This window comes from Daldinia childiae, assembly GCF_008694065.1.
Source record: "Daldinia childiae strain JS-1345 chromosome Unknown Scaffold4, whole genome shotgun sequence".
NCBI classification, from domain to species: domain Eukaryota; kingdom Fungi; phylum Ascomycota; class Sordariomycetes; order Xylariales; family Hypoxylaceae; genus Daldinia; species Daldinia childiae.
The window spans coordinates 407,369-431,858 of NW_022984645.1; the positions used below are offsets into that span (position 1 = coordinate 407,369).

At 46.0% G+C, this 24,490-nt stretch overlaps 8 protein-coding genes across 9 annotated transcripts; 3 read left to right on the forward strand and 5 right to left on the reverse strand.

Moving 5' to 3' along the window:
• Window positions 1-3,761: 3,761 nt before the first annotated feature.
• Window positions 3,762-6,781, reverse strand: GL218_04413 (Sexual differentiation process protein isp4; the record flags this gene model as incomplete). 2 transcript variants are annotated; one of them, XM_033581016.1, is made up of 9 exons in its annotated part: window positions 3,762-4,249; window positions 4,317-4,531; window positions 4,587-4,613; window positions 4,671-4,876; window positions 4,933-5,000; window positions 5,112-5,239; window positions 5,290-5,508; window positions 5,560-5,899; window positions 5,950-6,781. In XM_033581016.1, 9 exons carry the CDS (start codon window positions 6,779-6,781, stop codon window positions 3,762-3,764), a joined length of 2,523 nt encoding a protein of 840 aa, XP_033435184.1. The 2 variants fall into 2 exon arrangements, with proteins under 2 accessions (XP_033435184.1, XP_033435185.1); XM_033581017.1 differs by lacking the exons at window positions 4,933-5,000; window positions 5,112-5,239; window positions 5,290-5,508 and having other exon boundaries at window positions 4,671-4,758; window positions 5,795-5,899.
• Window positions 6,782-7,741: 960 nt separating this feature from the next.
• On the forward strand, window positions 7,742-9,148 carry GL218_04414 (putative 3-oxoacyl-[acyl-carrier-protein] synthase, mitochondrial; the record flags this gene model as incomplete). Its single annotated transcript, XM_033581018.1, has 3 exons — window positions 7,742-8,146; window positions 8,202-8,924; window positions 8,987-9,148. 3 exons carry the CDS (start codon window positions 7,742-7,744, stop codon window positions 9,146-9,148), a joined length of 1,290 nt encoding a protein of 429 aa, XP_033435188.1.
• Window positions 9,149-9,520: 372 nt separating this feature from the next.
• On the forward strand, window positions 9,521-10,502 carry GL218_04415 (CBP3-like protein; the record flags this gene model as incomplete). The annotated part of the gene is made up of 2 exons (XM_033581019.1): window positions 9,521-9,887; window positions 9,967-10,502. 2 exons carry the CDS (start codon window positions 9,521-9,523, stop codon window positions 10,500-10,502), a joined length of 903 nt encoding a protein of 300 aa, XP_033435860.1.
• A 214-nt stretch (window positions 10,503-10,716) lies between these two features.
• GL218_04416 (Dihydrofolate reductase) lies at window positions 10,717-11,364 on the reverse strand (the record flags this gene model as incomplete). Its single annotated transcript, XM_033581020.1, has 1 exon — window positions 10,717-11,364. One exon carries the CDS (start codon window positions 11,362-11,364, stop codon window positions 10,717-10,719), a length of 648 nt encoding a protein of 215 aa, XP_033435187.1.
• A 633-nt stretch (window positions 11,365-11,997) lies between these two features.
• GL218_04417 (uncharacterized protein) lies at window positions 11,998-13,127 on the reverse strand (the record flags this gene model as incomplete). The annotated part of the gene is made up of 2 exons (XM_033581021.1): window positions 11,998-12,459; window positions 12,603-13,127. The coding sequence occupies 2 exons, from the start codon at window positions 13,125-13,127 to the stop codon at window positions 11,998-12,000; spliced, it is 987 nt and encodes a 328-aa protein (XP_033435186.1).
• Window positions 13,128-13,807: 680 nt separating this feature from the next.
• Window positions 13,808-14,932, reverse strand: GL218_04418 (4-nitrophenylphosphatase; the record flags this gene model as incomplete). Its single annotated transcript, XM_033581022.1, has 4 exons — window positions 13,808-14,571; window positions 14,642-14,710; window positions 14,763-14,784; window positions 14,864-14,932. The coding sequence occupies 4 exons, from the start codon at window positions 14,930-14,932 to the stop codon at window positions 13,808-13,810; spliced, it is 924 nt and encodes a 307-aa protein (XP_033435183.1).
• Window positions 14,933-17,262: 2,330 nt separating this feature from the next.
• Window positions 17,263-18,048, forward strand: GL218_04419 (putative 6-phosphogluconolactonase; the record flags this gene model as incomplete). Its single annotated transcript, XM_033581023.1, has 1 exon — window positions 17,263-18,048. One exon carries the CDS (start codon window positions 17,263-17,265, stop codon window positions 18,046-18,048), a length of 786 nt encoding a protein of 261 aa, XP_033435182.1.
• A 1,648-nt stretch (window positions 18,049-19,696) lies between these two features.
• On the reverse strand, window positions 19,697-21,805 carry GL218_04420 (Vacuolar membrane amino acid uptake transporter fnx2; the record flags this gene model as incomplete). The annotated part of the gene is made up of 4 exons (XM_033581024.1): window positions 19,697-20,073; window positions 20,186-20,887; window positions 21,057-21,438; window positions 21,545-21,805. The coding sequence occupies 4 exons, from the start codon at window positions 21,803-21,805 to the stop codon at window positions 19,697-19,699; spliced, it is 1,722 nt and encodes a 573-aa protein (XP_033435632.1).
• Between the last annotated feature and the right edge of the window lie 2,685 nt (window positions 21,806-24,490).

A 24,490-nucleotide genomic window follows, 5' to 3' on the forward strand; every position in this document is an offset into this window, starting at 1 on the left:
TCTGAACTTTACTAACGGATAGCGATCTATCAGGTTCTAATAAAGAAGTCCCTCTGAGATTACACCATTGATCATAAGTACGCACGTCTTAAATTTTAGCTCAAGCGAGCCAAGGCATGGGAATGCGGCAATTATGTTCCATCTTGCTCTTGATAATATCGCGGAGCTGGCGTCGTAAGCTTTCGATATATTTGTTGCCGTGTCCCTTAAAATAAACGTAGTTGTAACGTAGGTAAGTAGTCAGGTAATCAAAGGGTTAGCCCCTGAAAAGGGGTAAGAGGTTGATCCTAGTTAATATTTTTCAAATATCTTATATCCCCAGCAGTGATCATCTTATATAGGATTGTCGATGTTTTAAGTACATTAAACGTTTGATATTGTCTAAATACGTAAACTCACTATGAAAATATCTTCAGACCCTATCAACCATAAAACATCCAAACATCCAATTTATTCAATGCGGCTTTTCGAACTGTAAGCTGCTGATGAACATACTCCAAAAGAGAGACAGCATTCCCAGCATAATTGCTAATGGCACAGATGGATTCTGTAGATCAGTACCATACCCCTGAGGTAGAATCCCAGCCATGAAAAATGCAAGCATTGGCAGAACGCAAATGAGGTTATAACCTAGTACCCACACGAAACTGATACGTTCACGTGCATAAATCCCCCAGAATATTTGCCTATCATCTCCCGCTTCTTCTAGTCTCGTTTTCTTCTTCGGGAAGAGCTGTAAAATATCGTAAGAGTGGCACCCTAACCTTTTACATTTGTGATACCAGTGAAATGCCGGGCGTGGGCTATGACACGCGTAGAAGCGCTTGCGAAACTCATGTTCGGCGACTGGAGGGATATTATCCATCGGCTTCGGTTGGTATTCGTAGTCGTGATTTGTAGCTTCGGGGAACATATTTTTCTGTTTAGGGGTGAACTCATAATCATCGAACTTCTCACACTTTAGGTTAGGCAGTGTTATAGGTTATCATATGAGCTTTCCTGAGAGTCTTGGATACTTGTTTGCTTACCATGTAAAAGTCGCAATGAGAGTATCGCCATATGCTAGACCAGTTACGGAGAGAGCCTCGAAGGTGGAAATATTGTTCCCTCATGTTACTGAAGAATGTATGGCAGGAGAGCCCACTGACCCCGATTTGCGCGAGTTTATAATCGGTCCCCCTTTTCACCACAAAGAGGACCAGATGTCTGAAGGGATTGTCCATGCCATTTCTACTTCGATGTCCCTGCCCAGCTTGGATTTTATTGGCTGATGATGAGCTACTAGCCCCATAGAGTTGGTCGTTCCGGGAGGGCTGGCTGGAGCCTGCAACATCTTGATCAGACGCAGACATGTTTGGATTCTTGTAATCTACAGCGGAAAGAGGTTTTGTGTCACGCATGGGAATGTTTGACTGTGGTAGGTTGCTGATAATCTTCCGAAGACGTCTCTCGAAAGGAGAAGGAATCTCTGCCCATCTATCCTCACCACAGGCCTATATAGTTTGTGTTAGCCTTAGTTTTCTATATAGTAAGAATGAGCTATCTAGAATGTCGAATAGGGGTAACATACACATTTCCATACCAGCCGTACCTCCTCTTCCGCAAGGGGCCTTGGAAATGGTCGCAATGGCCACCAATCCCAATGTTCTCTGGTCCAGCGTTCGACTAGATTCTGGCATTGCCTGACTGCGTCATATGTGCGATTCATCCTCTCGTCCTTGTGGAATTGAATAGTATGTGGGTTTATATGTTGCAGTTCTGCCGTCAAATCAAAAAGATTGTAATCGGAGATGTGTCTATGGTATTTATTTTGAGGCTTCGACCATCGCCTCAGTAAGTCGCCAAGTTTAGAACGTAGACTAGGGTAGACAAAATCAAGAAGTCGATGTCGTAGGCATTGATATGCGACGCTACCTAAAATAAAACCCTCAATTTGGTCAATGTGTTTCAAAGAGCCGCATGGTTGCTCGTCATCACTACTTTCCTCGTCCATTGAGTCCTGGTCGCTATCCTCTGGAGGATCAGAGGGCCTTATAGAATACCTCTTAGTAAGAACGGGCATTCTGCGAAGGTATTCTTCAACTTTCTCCCTGCTGTCTTGGGTAATTTTTATAGCTTTCAAATCCTGGAACAAAGTCTCCTGGCTGTCTATAGGAAGTCTGGAGAAGATTTCTCTCATTATATTAGTTGGAAACGACCGTATAAATCTTGCAGCTGCCTTCTGCTGTTCGTTTTGTGTCTCTATTTTGAGACCCTCAGCACAACGCTTGAGCAACCTACGGAATTCACGTCGTGTCCCTTCTATTCCAATATTCTCTTTTGATACAGCTACCAATAGTAGAGATATAATCTCTTCGTCTTGGTAAAATAGAGCTGTGAAACTATGGACAAGCAGTGCATTTATTCCTTCTACTTCAGATACCGAGGTCATGGTATCGGGGAGCGAACCCGAGGAAAAAGTTGAGTCATTATCATCTGATAAATCAGAATCTTCCAACTCTATACGACAAGGAGTTGCATCGGGATCTTTTGGTACGAAATCTGCTTAAGTATTACCAAATAATATATAGGAAATTCAAGGGATTTTATTACTTACGTATTTCTTCCACCTTCCCGAACTCTTTGATTTTGTCGAGCGTTGCTGGACTCTTCTGCCGAGTATGGCCATGTTCCGCTTGTGGTAACGACACGGATTCCCTTCCCTGCACCAAGGCTCCTCTAGTTGATTCACGATGAATCAGGACATGCCCACAGTCACTACACTGCCTATGAGCACAGTGCCTGCACAGAGCATCATCTGGATTGCCATCATGTTCGAAACAGTCATATTCACTACACTCGCAACACTCTATTTTCTCGTCGGTGTGATAGATTGTATAACTAGGGTAATAAGGCTCGGGAGAATCGGATCTAGCATCGGAATCAGCCCTGTATGATTGTTAAATTAAGGATTTAGGTGTATACACCGGATATCTTCTTACATGATGAGATAGATTATTGGCGCTGGAGCGAAACCAACAGCTGGTACTCTTTAAACAGGTAGATTCAAGAGTGCCACAAATTATTCGAACTCTTAGTCTCTTTACAATAAGGTACTTGCTGATGAAACATAGCATAATTTGTTTCGCAGTGAATAAGCTGTAACTGTAGTTGCTTTTACCGATGCGCAGACATAATATTAAGGAAACAATAGTATAATGGTCGGATAGGCTAAGGACTCGAGTCCTTGATAAAGATAAGAAGGGACCAAGTCTGAGAAAATCTCTTGCATAGGTGAATATCGAAATAAATCATCCGACTTATAGGTTTAGCCGCGTGCGTAGAGGTGGCTAGAATTGGCGGGTTGAGTTCCTTTTTATTCGTCGAGGGCTATGCTATTTATGTAGCTATGTTGGCTTTACTTGCTATTGGGCTTGGACTGTGGCCATGGCCACCTGGTACATATGCGTGATAGGCCGTAGTCTGCCTTATTTTAAGGCTTAGCGAGCTATCACCTTGGGGTTATCTAAGGCGTAGGTGCCTAAATAATAACACGATTGTTTCCACGTAAGACAATCCTGATAACGATGTAACCTAACTGACAATTTAACTCTCTGTAAATCACCTATAATAGAATAATAGTATATACGAATCTATAAGATGTACTTCTATCTTGGATTCTTGAAACTAGTTCTGGGATTTCAACTCCACGTCAGCAAGGGGCATCTAGATTACATCAAATACTTACTCCTGTCGGCGCTAGCAAATATACACTCCTAGCCTTACCATACCTCCGGCCCAAAAGTTTCGCCCGGCGGCAATACGACCTGGATAGCCTTACCCTGGTAATCCATTGTACCCGTCACCACATCATTTCCCCACCAACGGGGAGCCTCGATCTCGTTGAGCGTAAAAACGAAGAATATGACTAGCGTGCCTAGAGCAAGACCGAGATCGAGGCCGGCAGACGTGAGGTAGTTGAGGCGGCTCCACCAGCGGAAATGGGTCTTCTTGATTACGTACTGGAATACGAAGCCAACGACGCCCCAAGATAGATAGTTAAGGGGTGTTGCCGGCGGGATCGAACCCGCGCCACCGAAGATCAGGGGCGCCATCAAATATTTGGCGCCTGACCTTGGCCATCGGCGTGCTGCGAACCAGAATATAATAGGTGCAACAGCGCCAACGACGAAGAACGTAAGGAGCCCTGAGTATATCTGGCCCGGAGAGAATACGCGGGATGGTCCGATTAGACCCCAGATGACGGAGGCTACGAGATTGTCTAGGTTAGCGACAGGACAAGAGGAGGGTTCCTTTAGAATTAAGGGGGTAGGTACCTGAGAAGAACACTCGGCCTCCGGGACAAGTAAACCGCTGCGGCTGAGTCAATTCACATACCCCTTCGATATTACCGAGCGCGAAATTGAGGACTGCGATCTGGATGAAGCACGAAAATGTTGTCGCGACGACCTGAGCCATAAACATAGTTCGCGGAGGAATTTTCATGTAATGACCAAATTTCAGATCGGAGACGAAGCTCAAAGCTTGTGCCCTATGGGAGTTGGTTAAATGTGATGTTAACTAGAAGACTATCCCTAGGCACTTACATTGTGATATAACCGTATGTTTTAAATCTAAAGGTGGCTCATTAGTGATTTATATAGGTACCTATAAAAGCAAGATACGCTTACAGCATAAGAGCCAAAGGTCGTCCAGGCTGAATGTAACCGTATACGAACTCGGTTAAGACATTGAGCCCAATCTGGTGGTTCGTGACAGCTTGTATAATGCCAATTGGGAGTGAAAAAGTGAAAGAGATTCCCACGGCGAGTAAGAAAGCCCACCAAGTTAGATTGGTCGGATATGCTAAGACTGAAACAAAGGCTAATGCCAGCACCTATATGACAGTTTAGCGACGAAAGTCATAAGCTGTCCGGGGTTGAGAGAACGGACAATCGCGAACAGGGAAAAATACCACCACGAAGGTGCTTCCTTGTACTTCTGCATGAGCTTCATATGTACTATAATGTTCTGTGTTAGCAATGGTTATGCAAATTGTTGGGGGCGGATTCGAATTTGCTGGATGTATCCAAAGTAGTAATCTAAAAGATATTCAATATAATTATACGTACTGTCAGGTTTCTCACTAGTGCTGTTCCTGTATTGATCCCAGATAGCTCTGCTATGATGTAGATAGGTATATACTATCAAGGCAGTGATGGCCGCAAAAGACAGCCCGTAAGACAATGCAAAAGTGGTGCTATATCATGTAAGCTTAATATACGAGTGAGTGATATGGGGATCCTAAACCTGATGAAGATTGGTGAATAAGCCTTGTAGGCTTCTTCATCTAAGGTGAACTGGGAAGTCAATATCCTTGACACGTTATATGTGGCGCCGGTATTGTCATAGGTAGAAGAGTCGCTCATTGGTAAGAACGGAGCATACCATACGCCAGTGTAATGGAAAAGTGTAGAGAGTATAATATAAAATAGGACGACGCCTATCGTAGTATTTGCAATGGCATGCCTGGAAGCCAGTTAGCCGCTGAACGTGGACCACGAAACTAGGGCAACAAACCATGGGAAGGTCAGGGGCGAACCTATGTATCCTGATATCTGCGTCCAGTCAAAAGTAATCGGTAGCAGAGACAGGCCAGTCGTGCCACCGAACAATTGATTTACAATTGGATTCTGAGGGGCCATCCACGTTGCGAAAGCGAAGACACTCAAGAATTGGGCAAAGTATCCAGGAATAAAGTAGTATAGGGCAGAGACGAAAGTTATAATACCAAACCATCTATATCTTGGCATACGCCCGCCAATGATAGATGGGTCAGGTGCTTGGTGTTTCTCATACATCGCATTCATTAGAGCAACGGCGACTAAATTACCAGGCCAGATCATGGAGGCAGGATACACTGAGAAGCATTAGTATTAACGATAACTTACAGCCCTCTTCTAAACCCACCTAGAAATTTTCGCATCATGCCCGCAATCCCATACCCGAGAGATTGTGTCGAGATGGTCAAGACAAGTTGAAATATTATGCCGAAATTTTGCTTGTAGAATACTAGCTGCGCAAGTATGATATCAGTAGCATAGGCTACAGAGAATGATACGGAAGCCATAACAACGATAATAGAGTGCTCTTTTATGTTGAAAGGTCCCGGGTTTAAGTCACATCCCAGACCAAATATCCTAATCTGGCGGTCAGGCACGACTTTCTCCCAAGCACGACCAAGTGGCCAGGCGATGATTTGGGCGATGAGAGCACCTAGGCCGATTGAGGGCTGTCTCAATGAAAAGAGGGTATTCATTGATGCACCAACAAGAACCAAGGCTAACCCAATTGACCAGGCTCGAAGAGTGTTACATGGAAGATCTTCATCATAGTTGCGTACTGCAGCCCGGACCTCTTCATACGGTGAGTTTTCTTCGCCTGCTTTGGAAGCAGTTTCATCATCGAACGATGCTAGACTCCCGGAATCCATTCGATGTAACTCAATAGTCTCTTCGTCTGGGAGGTTGGGATCTAGCAAGTGCTCATATTCCTCGCCTTCCTCATAGTTATTGTCGTTTCGGTCACTAGATTCTGACCATTCGGGGATTTGGCGTTTTAGGCCATTAGCAGCACCGTTTCTTGGTGCCGTACGGGAGCGTTCCTCAGACTTTCTCGCTCGATGTCTAATTTCACCGGAAGTCTCATCCAGATCGGATCCATATTCCGAGATATGATCGTCTTCTTCTATCCTCTCCCTATTAGCCGTTCCAGACGGCCGTGAAGAACGAGTGTTCCCCATTCTGTAACTTAAAAGTTAAAGGTGACTTGGTAGGAAAAATCAACCCCTAAAGCCAAAATACCACGTCTTAATTCTCTAAGTTAAAATGGTGTTGATGCCATATAAAATATCATTAAAGATACTACCCCTGAAATATGATTGTCACGGGTTGTCCGTATTTGCTAAAACAAAGTAGCGAGCCATAAGTTGACTGACTCTAAGAAGACATTGTCCGACAATCTAATAGTGTTAAGATAGCGAGTGTTAAGATAGTGAGTGTTAAGATAGCAGAAAAGTAATACGGAGAGGCTTGAGAATAATAAAACCGAAAGTTCGCACGGTATAATTCCGTTTAGCTCCGAGGTAACAAATTGGCGTTTGTTTAAGATAGGTATCTTTGAAGCTGGATGCTGGAAGCGTGTTCAAACCTTCATTCGTCTACGTGGTTAGAAATTGCCTTGTAAAAGGTAAAACGCATCAATTTAAATATATGATACTACAATTCGAATATTCGTTATGCTTCTCCGAAATAGCTGCCGTCTCTTGTAATTCCGCGAAAGTATGAAAGGTGATGATTTCAAGTTGTTATTCTGAAACTAAATTTAGAGAACTGCCGCGTGGCATAACCTGGGAGCTGGGATTATTGATTGCCTGCATAAAATAATACTACTTCCTGTATCCCCATTGCAGAATTGCATTACGTTAGACAGGTACCTGAGTACATACATATTTGCAGCACCGGGGGGGGGGGGGGGGGGGGTCGGGTAGAGAGAGAAAGCTAAGGCATCTTTTTCCGCCAATGCAAGAAAATCGGTTAACTTCATAGCTGCATGATTTGGCTCAGGTCTTCTAATTTCTCAATATTCATAAGCTACAACTATGAGTGAGCAAATTTAAGCCCAGCATCCAGGTACCTCATCACAAATTACGTCAATACTTTCTACATAAATCCAGCTCAGGCATTCCTGGCTATGGCAAAGAATGCGCCGAGTTGTTGTCACAGGCCTCGGCGCCATCACTCCCCTTGGCGTAGGTATTCGGCATACATGGAATAAACTAATCGCTGGGCATTCGGGTATCATTAGTGTTGCGGACTTCGAACCGCAGAAACGATGGCGCGATCTTACGAGCACCGTAGCTGGGATCGTTCCAAAGTCAGGTCCCGGTGAAAACCGGTGGTGTCCCAATGACTGGTTGACGGTTTCGGATCAACGGCGCATGTCCACCTTCACTCAATATGCCATGGCCGCAGCAGAGATGGCTCTCGAGGATGCCGCATGGAAACCAAACAAGCGGGAAGATTTAGAATCGACTGGTATTTGTTTAGGAAGCGGCATCGGAAATTTAGATGAACTATACAACACTAGTGTTGCGTATGAACGAGATGTGAGATCATATGCACTACTTCAATAATTCAATATATACTAAATCTTTAAGGTAGGGCTACAAGAAGGTATCCCCTCTCTTCGTACCCAAGATCCTCATCAACCTAGCAGCAGGGCATATTGCAATGAGATACGGGTTTCAAGGCCCTAATCATGCTGTAACTACAGCTTGCACTACAGGGGCACATTCTATCGGAGATGCCTCGCGCTTCATTGCATTTGGAGATGCCGACGTTATGGTTGCAGGGGGGTCAGAGTCCTGCATTCACCCTCTAACCTTCGCGGGATTCGGGAGGTCGCGTTCTTTATCCACTTCCTTCAACCACGATCCACCCTCAAGCTGCCGGCCGTTCGATAGTCAGCGGGACGGGTTTGTGATTGCTGAAGGTGCAGCAGTTCTTGTTTTAGAGGAACTAGAGCATGCCAAATCAAGGGGTGCTCGTATATATGCTGAATTAAAGGGGTATGGATCTAGCGGTGACGCACATCACATGACAGCTCCTCGCGAAGATGGATCAGGGGCATACCTCTCTATGAAGAAGGCATTAAAGCATGCCGGAATCAAACCTCATCAAGTTGACTATATTAATGCGCACGCCACTAGTACCTCTGTCGGCGACATAGCGGAGGCCCTTGCCATCCGCTCATTAATGGCAGGCGAGGAAGGACATCTTAACGAGGGCCAAGTCTCCGTTAGTAGTACCAAGGGATCTATTGGGCATCTTCTTGGGGCGGCGGGCGCAATAGAAGCCATTTTCACCATCTTGGCCATTGTCGAGGTAAGTTTTCAAATCATGGTGTTAATTTTCGTAGGAGATACCCCTAACTAATTCGCTAACAGAATATTCTCCCCCCGACACTAAATCTAACAAAACCTAATGTTGAGCCCAAATTCAACTTTGTACCTCTTGAAGCTCAGGAGAAGAAGATCAATGTTGCTTTGTCGAATAGTTTCGGCTTCGGAGGTACCAACGCGACGCTAGTCTTCTCTCAACTCGACTAAGTCGATTATCCAGAAAACTCAGCTATTGTATTATTGCTATGTTAATATAATGACGTATAAATGCTATAAAGACATGACGAGTATATAATATTTCTACGCTTATATTAAAATATTACTAATCTTTAGATGTTGAATGCTTATGGAGAAGTACACTTGTACCTGTAGTAGATCCAGATCCCTGTTGTAGATCTCAAAATCGAGCAGGGGTCCAAGCTTCACGCAGTTTTTTATTTTTTATTTTTTCTCTACATTTATCTCTGACGTGCCCATGTCAATGACGTGAATCGACATTTGATAACTCAGACTACCGAATCCAGGGAATCAATGCCCTTCCTAACGACAATTACCTACCAACTTCCAGCACGGTAGCAAATGGCGTGTAGAACATGCAGACGGCAGCTTATGCTGCTAACCCGTCAAACTGGCTCAATCGCAGAGATCCAAAATGTTGCTACACCACAACGACTTATCGCCCCAGTTGTCGGCTCCCAATCCAGCCAGAGACGAAGCTTCAAAAGCACTCCCAACCAACCGGCCATAAACATCCGCGAGACAATTGCTAGGATATTCCAAAACACAGCCGAACCATATCGTATCATCAATGCTACCGAGAACATATATAAAACCTGCGCTCGCGAGGCAGACTATACCATTCCCGATAAGGACAGGAAGGCGGGCACGATAACTAAGACGGCGGAGGGAGAGGATATAGGAGAAGGGAAGACGATGTGGCATGAAGGTAATTGATGTTTTTATTGTTCCTGCTACCTGGTCATCAATCTGGTCATATAGCTAAGATTTCATCTTTTATCTGTTAGATTTCAAGCTCGCCCCGACTTTTAGCACATGGTCGCAGATCACAATGCTACACTTATACCTAGTATTCGCTCGACTACGCGATCTCGAACCAGACGCAGCGCGGTCGTGGCAGCGACAGCTTACAGACCACTTCTTCTTCAACGCTGAGGAGCGCATGGACTTAACCCACGGAATCACCTCGCGCGGGCTGCGACACCGATATCTTAAAGACCTCTTCGTGCAGTGGCGCGGGGTGATCGCCGCATACGACGAGGGCGTCATAAAGGGAGACTCCGTGCTCGCCGCCGCCGTCTGGCGCAACGTATTCAAAGCCCGCGAGGACATCGATGTGCGCTCGCTGGCCGCCGTCGTCAGTTGGATGCGGCTGTGTCTCAAGATGCTCGATCAGATCCCCGACGAGGCCCTGCACTACCAGACCGAGGCCGTCTTCAAGTGGCGCGCCAAGAACGAGCTCATGCTCGTCGATAAGCCCACGAGGGAACTCGACGGGCAACTGGTGCAGGAATCGCCGCCGGTGCAGAAGGTAGCTATGTAAGGCTCGGGGGGTTGTATGATAGGTAACGAGGTAGGTGGGTAGGTTTAGGATTATAATGACGGCACGTTATATCAAGGTGAAAAGTTAGTCTGGCATAGGGCTTTGCGTAATATTATCTTGCGCGCAGTAAAAAATAGAAGTTAAAAGTGATCTCGCAGCGAGATTTCTTCATGTACATATATATACCAGACCGTAAAGGCAGACATAAGTCAACTCAATCAACCCGCTCCCACATCTCAAACTCATACTTCGTCCCATTCTCCTCTTGCGCACCTTCGGGCACCGTCTCCCCGGTCCAAGCATCCAGCTCCTCCTTAGATCTCTTCACCCAGCCATTGCTTCCCTGACCGACCTTGTCTTCCTGTAGGCCAAGAGGGAAGAATGTGTCGCACTCGAAATCCGGCGACAGCACTCTCGTTAGCAACACGCGTCGCGCCTCCTTAAGTTCCAGCGCCGCTTCGTAGATCTGCGCGCCGCCAATGACGAACGCCCGGCTAATACTAGCAGCCTTGAGGTGCACGAGCGCTTGGTCCAGCGAGTTTACTCTTATCGGACCTTCGCCTGTCGTTACCGCCGTCTCCTGCTCGGAGCCAGCATGCGATCGGCTGATGACGATATTGAGACGTCCCTTCAGCGGCTGGAATTTAGGTGGTATGCTGTCCCAGGTCTTGCGGCCCATGATGACAGCGTTTAGCGCAAGAGAACCTGAAGATGAAGTTGAAGGTGGTTGTGGTAGACGCTTTGTCACGCGCGCAAAGTACGCCATTTCTTTTTTGAGGCCGGTCCATGGGAGTGTGCCGCTGCGGCCGATGCCCATGGTGCGTGTGGCGGCCACGATGAGGGTTAGCTCCGGGGGGAGCATAGTTGTGGAGGGTGAGGGTTTGGACATTTGCAGTTTTCTTTCCTTGCGTCGTATTAGGAATTTTGGTGATCAAAATGAGTAGTATTGTTTTTTTTTTGTTAAAATAGGGAGCAGATTGTTCAAACAAGCTTGAAGGTGAATATTTTGAGGCAAGTTGGGGTTGCTAGCAATTATTTTTTCAAATTTTTAGTATTGCTTGTAAATCTGTCTAGGCCCCCTTATTTTCCCTTTGCAAACAACTAGGTAACTACTCAATACCGTACACTATGTCTCATTGTCCATACCCTAATACTCTGAGGCCTTGTCATATAATATCTATTTATTCATACATTACAATTTACAATCGTAGCCATGTTGCTCAATCGAGACAAGGATGTGAGTTCCAATGGCAACAGTATAAGAGTCGTATGAGACATACCTCCTATCGAAACAATTTCAGCAGCAAGCTCTAGTAAAGTCATGCAATACGAAGTAATAATCAAGGATACCTACGTCGAATCCTAACTAGCATCATGCGAATCATAAAACGGGCTATACTCTAGTCTTAACATTAGAAGCTAATACACAATTTTAGTTATTCATTAATCCTCGTTATACATAACACCCCTTATACACCCTCAACTCACCATCCTCTCAAGCTGCAGCAGTAGCAACTTTACCCTGTCTTAGTCTCTGCTCCTCCTCCAACCTACGCAACTCCTCCCGCTTCATCGCCTCCTGAATTCGCACTCTTTCCGGGACCACCCGTTCCCTCGGCGTCGTGATCCGCCACCCCTTCAACTTCTCCGGGCCGCCCACCGCTGCTATAGTCTTCTGCTCTACGAGGCTGTATTCCTCTCCGCTCGGTCTGTCGAAGCGGAACGGCTCCCGGATGCTGACCGGAGGGTTTGTGATGATGCGCACGGCGCGCCGCGCATTGCTTGTTGCGCTGTGCATCATTAGGGGATGGAGTAGGTACACATCGCCTACAACGCCCATAGCCTCGACGAAGTCCGTGTCCGCACAGTTTTGCGCGATTTCAATATACCACTCTAGGTTCTTCTCGCGTGGGAAATCCGGATGCGCTCGGGGTACCATGCGCGGCGATACGCCTTCCTGTGACGATATATAAATCAACATTGCGCTCAAATACTCATCCGAGTACCCAAGGTAGATTAGTGAGAGAGCTAGGAGTTCCGACTCCCTAAAACTGGGTTAAAAGAAAATGGGGAGAGGAAGCAAGCACCAAGGTTACATACCGGGTGTTCGTACAGATGCTTCGCAACCCGATTGATAGCCGGCGGGCAAATCATCGTACCACCTCCCTCCGAAACAATATCTGTAAACAACGGGATCACAAGCAGTGCCTGCTCGGGACTATCTAGATAATGCACGAAGAAATCGCCATCGACATGCCAATTCGTCAGCTCCTTAGGCGGGACCGGCCTACCCTCCCTCTCTGCCGTGCCCAAGTTAACGATCAGCGAGTCCCGCCAATGCCGGGACTCGGGGTTAACCCGGCCCTCGCCGCCGCATAGCTCGCAGATCGCGTGCCACGCCTTCGGCGCAAACTCAGCGCAGTCGAAAGTCCGGTGCGACGGCATGTTAGTTTTCTCCTTGGTCCATGTTGACTTATCTGTCGGCGACATGCCCAGGCGCGTCCATACCCCCTCGATTACGGAGGCGGCTTGCTCATGCGTGAAGCAATTGTTTAACTTTAGGTAACCGTTCGCAAGGAAGAAGTCCTTCTGCTCTTGTGTTAAGGGAGTTGGTGGTGATGCCATAGCTGAATTTATAGCTCTTGTTATAGGGGTGAGAGGTCGTTAGCTTATTAGACCGTAGCTGTGGTTTTATCTCAAGATATCTACATATAGTTAATACGTCCTGTACTAGTACATACCCAAAAGGTAACTAGATAACCTAGGTAGAAATATATGGAAGCAAATAAGATAAGTTCAAAATAAAGGGTATACTCCCATCACAATATCCTACTATATTCTTAATATGTGTGTCCCAACGAATAGTAGCCTGTTAAGCTCCATCACGAGTGACGATAGCTGTCGAATCAATACACATATATTAGCCCCCTCTCCACTGGGGTAGCGGAATAGTTACGCGGGGAAATCGGCATATCGAGCCGTAATTCCCTTGTCCAATGGGGCATGCGATTTCGGAGAGCTGTTGGAGAACTCGGTTTAGTCTGGTCGACAACATCGTGCCGAAGCTTAGAGTAGATGGACTACAAGATGTTAACAGTAGTTACGGAGTATACCTCTAAATAGGGATGTGAAGCGACTATTGTTGTGCGATACAATTCGAGTAGTACCTCCGAAATTCGTAGTTTCTATCTGTCTGTCTATACCTTAGGTAGAATCTGTAGACTGTAGTATCATGCTAAGCATCAAATCTAAGTCTAAATAAAAACGAGATAGCATGGGATATGAGAAGAACAAAGTGCATCTCGTCATGACGTCGTACCCCGGAGATCGCTCAGCTTATCAGCATAGTAGGCGGGGACGGCCACGGCATTCTCAGCCTCCCAATCTTCCCGCTTGTGAACACCAGTGAGCACATGTAGAGTCCCGCCTAGTTTACCCTCAACACCGAATTGGATATCGGTATTCAACCTATCCCCGACCATGCAAGTCCGCGCCCGGTCCAACTGGAACTTCCCTTCAATCGCATCCATCATAGCCTGACTAGGCTTCCCCAAGGTCAATGGTGTCTGCCCGGTCATGTTAACCAGTGGGATGGAGATAGACCCGGCGCCGGGGAAGAAGGTGTCGCCCATAGGTAGTAAGTTGTCGAGGTTTGTCGCGATGAATTTAGCACCTCGTCGTATATACTGGTAGGCCATTGATAGCTTGAGATAGTTAATGTGGAAATCCAGCCCGGCAAGTACAATACCGACATCCGGATCCAATAGAGAGCCGTCGGCTAGCCCCTTAAAGTCCTCAGGCGTAATGTCTCGTCTTAAGGCTGGGTCTGTGCCACCGATGAAGGGTACACCCTCGGTACGTAGCTCGGACTCCATGCCGCTCTCACCGATGATGAAGACCTTGTTCTTAGGTGCCGGTAGCTTCAATATACGTGAGATATATACTGCGGCTGAGTAAGACGAGCCGAATATCTCCTCGACATTACTAGGGATACCTAAGCCCGTCAACTTCTGTTGGTAGCCCGGTCGGTCCTTTGTAGAATTATTGGTGACGAATACAATCCGTTTTCCTACTCTGGTTTAGTTCGTGGTACACATACGTGTAGGTTTTGTAGTTTTGTTAGGTCAGATTTAGCTTACCCCTAGATCTCAACATCTCCAGTGTCTCGACGATGCCTTCGAAGACATTGTCCCCAGACCATAAGACTCCTATAAATTTTCAGCCATCTGGTCTTTTCGAAGCTTGGCCATTTATTCTAACCATCGCAATCGAGTAGGAAAACCTGCATAGAAAGTAAGACTTTGTGTGAGACTTTGTGCTTTATGTTATGAAGGGTGGTGGCTCAGGTTAAAATGACGCACGTCAAACTTATCGAGAAACTCATTGATAGCGGCTGAATCACCCGTCAGGTACTTGGGTGTTTGTGACATATTTATAATATCAGAGGGCTTCAATAAATGAAGCAGGTCTATATTATCAGTTGCTATTAAATAGTAGTTGTTGTCGTCGTTGCGATCTATTAGTCGTATAAAATAGTTGTAAGAGTGAAGTTTTTAAGACGGTTTACTTCATATCATAGCAGCCGCGGCTTTTGGTTCAACAACCGTCCGTTCCCGGCACTACTATCATCGCGCCCGGCCTTTGGAACGGATAAAATATCAACTTAGTACCTATATGTGTTCCCCTCGTAAAGACCATTGTCAATATTTTTATTTCTTACATTTACATATCAGATTATCGACATTATATCCCTTAAAATCTACCTCTTATTCAGATTTCTTTTTCTACTAAAGTCTAACGGAATAAGGACTACACAGGTACCTAATGTAACGAGATATACATTGACCGCAAGGTACACCCGATAATCCGGATCTGCACGCAACATTACCATGCCGATGGCTTCTATTATGCATGATTCGGAATGAGAGCCTAATACTAATTCTTCGATTATGCCAAGCCAAATTCTCGGGAAGTATAAGATTTATACTCATCACCGTTGCCGCACCTTTCCGTCATGCTATATTAGGTACTTATACACGCTAGGACAGCTAACGTCACAAGTCTCAGATACAAGATCGAGTGCTATGTTCGTGCTGCATTGGAACCCTACCCGTGTAGAACGTGTGCAGAACTGTGCCTGGAACTGCCGGTAAGGTCGTATGTGTAATCATACCTAAGACCTATTGTTCTATGGTTGCGACGAAAATGTAGTGAATCGTGAGGGTTGCGATTCGACAGAGCTTCCGATCATACCTACCCTACACCGGCAGTGAAGATGACTTGTCAACTTGTTTCTTCGGCGATAACAGAAGAGTTGGTTGAGTGGTTCTAATCCCCAACCAATTGGTACCTAATGTAGTATGTATATCCAAACTAAAGAGCTTTATCTCGTACTACATTGATTAGGTAGGCTAGGATTAGATGTTAGGATAGTCTGACAAGGTAGAAAGCTTTGTGAGATGAATAATTATGCACCAAACTCGAGGATATAGTGTATGCTATAAAGAATATTTGACGATCATCAAAGGAAGTGCTGTATTGCGAGATGGCAGACTAACCGAAAACGGTGTTAAATTCCAAACCTTCGAAAGTCATCGAAGAATCCATCATCGTGATCAACATCGTGAGCAATATCGACCTGATAACATTTAGGATAAGCAAGAGACACCGATTGGTTTTGGTAGGCGGGGTCCTTGCAGCAATGCAGAATTCATAAGACGCAATTTTGGAAGTTGGTCCCGCATTAGATCCATTCTAATGTTGCGCAGAAACCCCCACTTACCCACTAGCCCACCCATCTACGGAATAGAACCCGCTTATCTACAAGGCAGCTCCCTGTCCCGCCCCTCTGGTCACCCAAGATCAGTAAGCCCTACGTCAATCAATGAATAACCCCTCCATGTTTTTCTTTTCCTTTTCTTTTTTATCCTTTGGCAAAAAAAAAAAAAAAAAAAAAAAAAAACCCCTGAACGTTGACACAACAACCTAATCTACAACCTTCCATACATATGCCCATACCCATACCCATCCCTACCTCCCATCCCTACATATGAATAGGAATAGATAAGACAGGCAGAATCATCGTTGCCACGCTATTTCTCTCTTAATACCAATAAACAATATACACTACCTTCTGATACTAAGCTAGGAATTTGATATCTGGTCTTGCAACTTTTTATAACCAGCCAACCCAGACCTATCAACCCAATTACAAAACGGCCGGTGGCTCAACGCCAAGGTTCCTAGCGCATTGATTCTTAATAGCGAGTGGACACTGCCAACACAAGATACATACCTACCTAGGTACCTAATGTAACTAGGTATATCGTTTTCGATCTCGTCTACCCCCCCAGTTTACCAGTCAACCAATCTAGCATCGTAGGGACCAAAGAACAAACAATTACTTAAGAATTAACATACACCCAAGACCTTTGATTGTCACGGTGTTATGTTTATCTATCTATTTAAGTACCTTATCGATATTTAACCGTTACCTTACCTGAGGCTCTTAATATAAGCTTGGGTGGTAATTGTTTCCCTAAAAAGAAATCACTCGTGAAAGCTACCTCACCTTACATGACCTAACCCCACTATCATCATCATCTTCCGCAAATAACTCAGAATTTCTTAAATTAAAGAATTTCGCCTCACCGACTCACACCGACTTACCACATTCATATCTCATATTCCATATCCCGCATTTATACCTACTCTCATAGGCACTACGTATTCAGAAGTCCCATACCAATAGTACACCACCATGCCGGGAAAGCAACCCAATTTGTTCGCTTTTAGCGACGTTGAAGCTCTTGCGCCCGCCCTGCGATCCTACATCATCACATGTCAAAATGCTGGCATCACACGTCATGGCGTCTTTAAAGTCGCCATTTCGGGCGGCTCGCTACCTCAGACCCTCGCTAAGGCCCTCCTTGCGCAACCGAAATCTAACGAAGACACGGTCAAATTCGACAAGTGGGAAATATTCTTCGCTGACGAGAGAGCTGTACCTCTAGATCATGAAGACAGCAATTATGGTTTGGTTAAGAAGGAGCTTCTGGAAAAGATACCAACCGAGCTAGGCCAGCCTACCATACACCCAATCGACACACAATACCTAGATGACACGCAGGAGCTAGCTGACCAGTATGAAAAAATACTTGTCAATTCCTTTGCTAAGGGAGACTCAGTCAAGCTACCCATCTTCGACTTACTACTCCTTGGCTCAGGCCCAGATGGTCACACTTGCAGTCTATTTCCAGGCCATCCGCTTCTTCGCGAGACAGACGCATGGGTAGCACCCATCGACGACTCACCTAAGCCGCCGCCTCGACGGATCACATTAACACTACCCGTTGTCACACACGCTGTCAAGGTCGCCTTCGTCGCTACGGGCGCTGGAAAGAAGGAGATCATGAAGGAAATATTCGAGCAAGGAAATGGACTTCCTTGCGCACTTGTCAACGAAGCAACCGGCGAGCGCTGTAGCTGGTTTACGGACGTCGCTGCCGTAGAAGGTGTCAGCTTCCCGCGACGTGGATTCCTATAGAGTTCCGTAGAGTGGGTGTAAGGGAGATATACCACCGGTCATGGCCAAATGAGCCGGGACTAGATTACGGCAGGCGAAAGAAAAGTTAGGAGGCGTCTCTTGGGGTCCGCAAGCGAGTAATTAGTGCTGTCTTCTTCGATTCACAATTTAATCTATGTAGACTGGCGATGAGTGGACGGTTCTTACGAGCATCAGACGTGCGGATTTTATTGCATTATCATACGAATGAGGCGTGATGGGACATACATCTCTCGGGAAGGGATCTGATACCAAGCACGCACAAATTAGTTAGAGAAGTGACATACACCCCTCCTCTATCTTGGACCTCCTTCTTGGTCGAGGGGGTTTGGAATACTGATTATATTTTACCACGATTGCTTACTTGCTATGATTGCTGTGCTATGACTTTACTTTATACGAAGTTGTGTTGATATGCTTCATACCAGCGTCACCTAGGTTGTTGCACATATGTTTTGTTTGGCTTTTATTTCCCACAATTGCCAAATATGAGCAGACAAATACGCGTAGTCCATCACCCATTTAGAGACTAATATACTACTTAAATACTGATGCTTGAAACTTATACTGCTCGTTACCTATGTGAGTATGGGATCTGTCGCCCTTAATAGGTCCTAAGCAGTTACCTTCACCACTGGAACGTTAATATCGATATCCAAAGAGACGGTTTAAGTATCAAATATGAACTATAACTAGTACATAAACCAGAATATAGGCCTTGAATCCGATCTAGGGTCCTTATTAATACTTGTCACTGCTCTGGTGGGACTTAGAGGGACTATAAATGACTTATATACGGAATAATGCCCCTTAGGAACCTCGTAGTTGGGATCCTGATAGTAGTTCGTATCCAAAATTGACCTCTTATCTAACTCCATGAATATATAAATAGGTACATATGGCTTTCGAAATGTATTAGATAAAGGTAAAAGAACAAGACGATAGAAATAATGTACCTACCTACCATATAGAAAGATAGAATTAAAAATTAAAAAAAAAAGAAATGTAAGCCCGGATGGGATTTGAACCCATGGCTTTTCCAACATCAACATCTCAACCAAGTTCATTTCTCAGAATGAGCGTAATGATGGAATGTGCGACCACTACACCACCGGACTTTTAGTTGTATTGTTTGGTACTTGTGATGCTGCTGTTAGGAATTATATTGCTGCCTTAGGTGGTTTTTGATTCTAGGTACCTATGTAGCAACTGTCTACAGCAACGAGCCGGCCCGTACAATTGCACATGCACCCAAAGACGGCATATATACCATAGCAACAGCCAGTTCTTTCGACCTGTGTACTGTACCATTACACACAAACTGGTTCTAATGGTAGAGTTGCCAGCACAGGTCAGTAAAATCCTAGCATACAAAATAAAAGGCTAGGGTTTTCGTAGGTCCTAGATTTCGAATCATTTCCAGCATAATGCGGTTCGAATCTGGGACTGAGCTTTTTGTATTTCCTTTTCATATCGTTGTTCTTTTAACAACTTAGCACAAGTAGCTGCCACATGTAATATACCCTTGTAGGGGATATACTATCCAGCCAACCCCCTTTTATTTTTTTCTTACCCACGTCCTCACCTCCGTCTTTCAAGTGAACTCAAAGGAGCCCGAACAAATACGTACCTACCGCCCCTCGAGCTTCTTTTCCTTGATGAATATAGACGAGATCAATGCACCCGAAGCTAAAACAGCAACTGGTATGAAAGCCCACTGCACAGCGACGGCGTAGCAGGCCCGCACAATCTCAGCGATTGCTGGATCCAAGGTCCGGATGTAGTCGAGGCTCTGGCGCACGCCCTCCTCAATCTCACGCGCCTTATCGCCATCACCACCGAGCTCCGCGGCTAACTCAGTGCGTAGGACTTGCTGTAGGACTGCCGTGGAAATGCTAACTCCGAGCGTCGTGCCGAGGGACCGGAATAGATACGAGCATGCAATAGCTACGGCCGAGTCGGCAGGGGTTGCATTGGCGATTATGGCAATGAGCGAGCTGGTAATTGCTAGGCGGGTATGTCAGCATTCTATCATACGTCTTCTGTTACTTGAGGTGCATCTAGGGTTTCATAAGACAGAAGGGAGAATAGATGGGAGGCAGAGAAAGACGAAACATACAAGAACCAGACCCAAGCGCCATGATACAGAGACCTGCGATAACACCTACAGTCGACTTCGCCACTGCGCCTGAAAACGACACAGAGGGTACTATACCGAGTACGACTAAGGCATAACCGATAACCGTGATCCAGTAATACTTGCCCGTCCGGCGCATGAGAATCCCACCGCCCAGTGAACCCGTGAGCCCGAAGAAAGTGCTGGGTACGAACATGAGACCGGAGTACGTTGCCGAGAGGCCCACGGCAGCCTGGAAGAACAGCGCGATGAAGAACGAGACACCCATCTGTGAGGCCACACCAAACATATTGGCCCCGTATACCGCCAACAGCGGCGGGTCGAGGATAATATGACCTGGCGCGAACGGCACCGACGCAACTTTGACCTCGATGAAGAGGAATAGGGCGATGAGGAGTGGTGTCAGCGCTAGGGGGATAATGGTGATTCGCTGGTTCCAGCCTTCATTACTGCCGTTATCAAGGCCGAATAGTAACGTGAACACAGCCGAGGCTAGCGTAAAGGCCCCTAGAAAGTCGATACGTAGAACCTTGTGTGTCCAGTGCGCGTGGTCCGCCTTGGGCACGTCGAGGACGAAGAATACAGCCAGCCACGCGACTAGCGACAGCGGGAACTGGGCCGCGAACGCCCACCGCCAGCCGATAGTGTCGGCGATGAGGCCACCGATTGGTGCACCGGACACCACTGTAACAAGTAAAGTCAACAACTACTTCTTTTAGAAAGTCGTGCGGTAATTTCAGCCATGTCTCAGGTGCAATACAATCTATTCAGCTCGATGAGGGAATGCTAGCACCCGAGACAAATCTAAAAAGGGGAGGGAAAATAAGAAAAGGGAATTATCAGTGTTACATACTGCCTGCAGTGTACACGACGTTAATATATCCCTGGAAGAGGCCCCGGTCCCTGAGGGACACAAGGTCCGTGACGAGGATAGTCACAACGGCGTTCATACCGCCACCCCCGATGCCGGCTATAGCGCGGGCCACGCACAGCTCGACGATGTCCCGGGATAGCCCACAGCCAAGGCAAGCAAGTCCAAAGACGGCGTAGCCAAACAGCAGACATTCCTTACGGCCGAATATGTCAGATAACCGCCCATATAAGGGTTGGAACACCGTCAGCGTTAGGAAATACGAGGTGGAGATCCAGCTCGTCGAGTTCAGGGCATTGAGGTCGCTGCCCATCTTGCCGTAGGTAGCGATAGTCAAGGTCTGGTCCAACGCTACCATGAAGATCTATTACCATTAGCATCTATGAACCCTTTCGATATGTATGAATATCTATATTTGCATAGAAGAAAGGACCTATAACAATAGGTTAGGCCTAAAGGCTCTCACTTACACCAATAGCAAGCGCCGGTAGTAGCGCCTTCATGTTTACTTTCAACTTCGGCGCATCCCCGATCGGCGCAGCACCGTTAGGCCGGCCATTTTCCACGTCATTCTCCGGGAAGTCGTCTACGACGGAGTTGCTCTCACTCGAAAACGTGCCGTTAGACTGACTCTGAGCTGAGACGCTAACGACAGAAATATCTTTCTTTAGCAGAGGTGTCGTCTCGGCAGCCCCTTCGGCATAGCTAGGGGTAGTGTTTTCGGAAGACATTGATCTAAAACCTAGATGATTTTACGTAGATATCTAAGAAGAAAAGAAAAGAAAAAAAGTAAATTGGTCTAATTAACACATCTTCGAGCCCAAATGCACTATTTCCCCAGACGGGGGGGGTAAAGATTACGAACAAAGACGAGCTTCAAACGGTTGGTAGCGGTCTGCATATCTGCTATCACGCAATTGGAGGATTCTGCAGTGATTGATAATCTATCGGCATGGGGACATGGGGACGCGCTGTCTGGCCCTCACGAGATAACGTTCGCCCGCAATCGCTAACGACCCGCCGAAACCCCATTTTATAGATGGTAAATTATTTGCGTAGTGGATGATTTCTTTAGACGACTCGAGGATTAAATCATACCTAGGTATATCGAATGATATATGAAATGATATATCAATGGTTGATGTCTTACATCTGATCTGCGTTGTGGTAGTTGTGGTAGTTGTGGTAGTCGACCATGTTTGTTCATTTCTCCCTTTATCTCCGAAACAGAAGCGAATTGCTGTTTGATTAAACATTACGATAATAGTATACTGGTTTTAGATGCAGTGCTCTCTCGAACTGCATGCTAACTGGTTACCAACGAGGAAACCGAGAGCTAACCAATGCACGTTGCCGCGTCGCGTTCGTATGGGCTTAATTTCTGCGGATTAAAATCCAGGTCTATGGAATTTGTGCTGCATGAGCATCTCGGATGAATACAGTGTCATACCTGGTTTTAAGACACAGGGTTTGTCTCTTTTTAGGGAATCTCATATATTTCACTGCTTAAATTAATGAATTATGAGTTGGTTGGAAATAAATAAAACCTAGGTAAATAGTATTGTTAGTTGATCATCAACTTAACTTACAACTGAGATCTGACTTATCTGCTTATGTACCTACCTATGTAGGTAGTTAAGCTAGGTAAACTTGCCCTATGCATATGGGATATGTCCATCACACCGGCTTGATGGTTCAGTGGACCCGGAAACTCGATCCCAACTCCCGAAACAGGACCAACACCCATTTTTATCTGTTCGATAAGTCCCGATATTTGTGTACCTATCAACTTGGATCTACAAGGGAGAACGGGAATGCAAAACACAACTACCAATCTCCGGCTTTCCCGAAGTTCCAGAGACGCTTACACGTGAAGTTCTGATAGGACCCCCTAAGCAGGGAAAGAATGCTACCTATTGATTTTGTCGAAGCCCTTACTGGCTAATCTCTCCGTACGTGGGACGGGATTAACCATGCTCGAGTTGTCATAGCCCGGTTTAGCCCACTTCGGACGAATTCCGACGCGTTTGTATGCAGTTAACTGCCTATCACGTAGTTGCTTGAAGACACAGCCTCAGGTTACTTCCAATCTATCGTACAGACGATAAACTATCGTGGCTGGAGCGATTTTCGCACACTACATCTTCGAAATGCGCATTTTGCTAGTCTCGTTTTAGTCTAGTGGTGAGATTTGCAAATTAGACATGTTCTCGAAATCTCTAGGCATCAGCGTCGGTACCTGTATGAGGTAGTAAGGATCCTCGAGCTTTTGCTTTCCTCTTCAAGCTTTTTTGCAAGCTTCTATCATAAATTCGTTGTTTAAGTGACTGATTTGAACCCTAAACGGTATCAATTGTGAACACTAGTCGAAGTGTCAATTAGTCGAGAAAAGCAACAGAAATACATCCACTTAGTCCCGTTAATTAAAATTGACTATCCTCCTCTTTGGGATCTTCCTGTGGCTGAAACGTCCGTTCAAGGGTCCATCTCCACGAGGGGCAAAAGTAACCATGCGGATTTGCTGTTCGGCCCTGTTCTAAAGGGAGGCGAGAGGATTCGCATATTGCAGTGTGAGCAATACGTAACAGATCGAGCGGGCCTCCCACAAAGAACACCCCCCAAGTCTGTAGGGCTAGCTCCGACTCGCCCCTGTCCCATCTCTAAACCTGCTTCCTCCCTTAGCCAGTTTCCGCAACAGTCTTGCAGGAAAATCTAAAAAGAACGTTGGGGTTTCCATCCAAGCAGGGATCTTCTGTCTTTTGACTCGTCGAGATTCTCTCGCGTGGATCCTTCGAGCGTGGTACCTGCATCAAAAGTGTTGTCATTCCGCAAAACCGTAGAGCAGGATCAAGCCAAGGGTACTGACAGAAGGTTAGCGAACCCACCCCGATTCAACAGCATATCACTTCTTTCTTCTGCAACCCTGATTGCTCAACCCCCGTCTCTTCTTTCTCGACCTTATCAGACGAAACGAGTGGGCAACGAGAACCGTCATATCTCATCAAGTTGGTATGACAGCATATGTAGTTTCGTCCTCCTTACGTCTTCCTATCAAACCCCTAATTCGGCCGATAATACGTAGTAATGGAACGCCCTACTCTTCAAGCCCCCAAGTCGGGTCGTTCACGTTTTTCAAAAGCGTTACCTGCCCCTCCGCCTGAGTTGGAGGACGAGAGGCCACAGATAGTTCCCCAAGAACCGTTACCTTCAGTTTTTTCGCCATTTCCACCCAGGAAGGATAGTGTTAGTGCCAGGAGCATTAGTAGTCCAAAGTCAAGCTTCAACTCAGCTCTTCCTTCGTTACCCCTAGAAAATAATATCATGGGGGCCACGAAGTTACAAACGCAGACGAGGTCGATTCCAAGGAAGCCAGTAGGACTACCAAAAAATCCAGCTCCAGCTCCAACTCCAGCCCC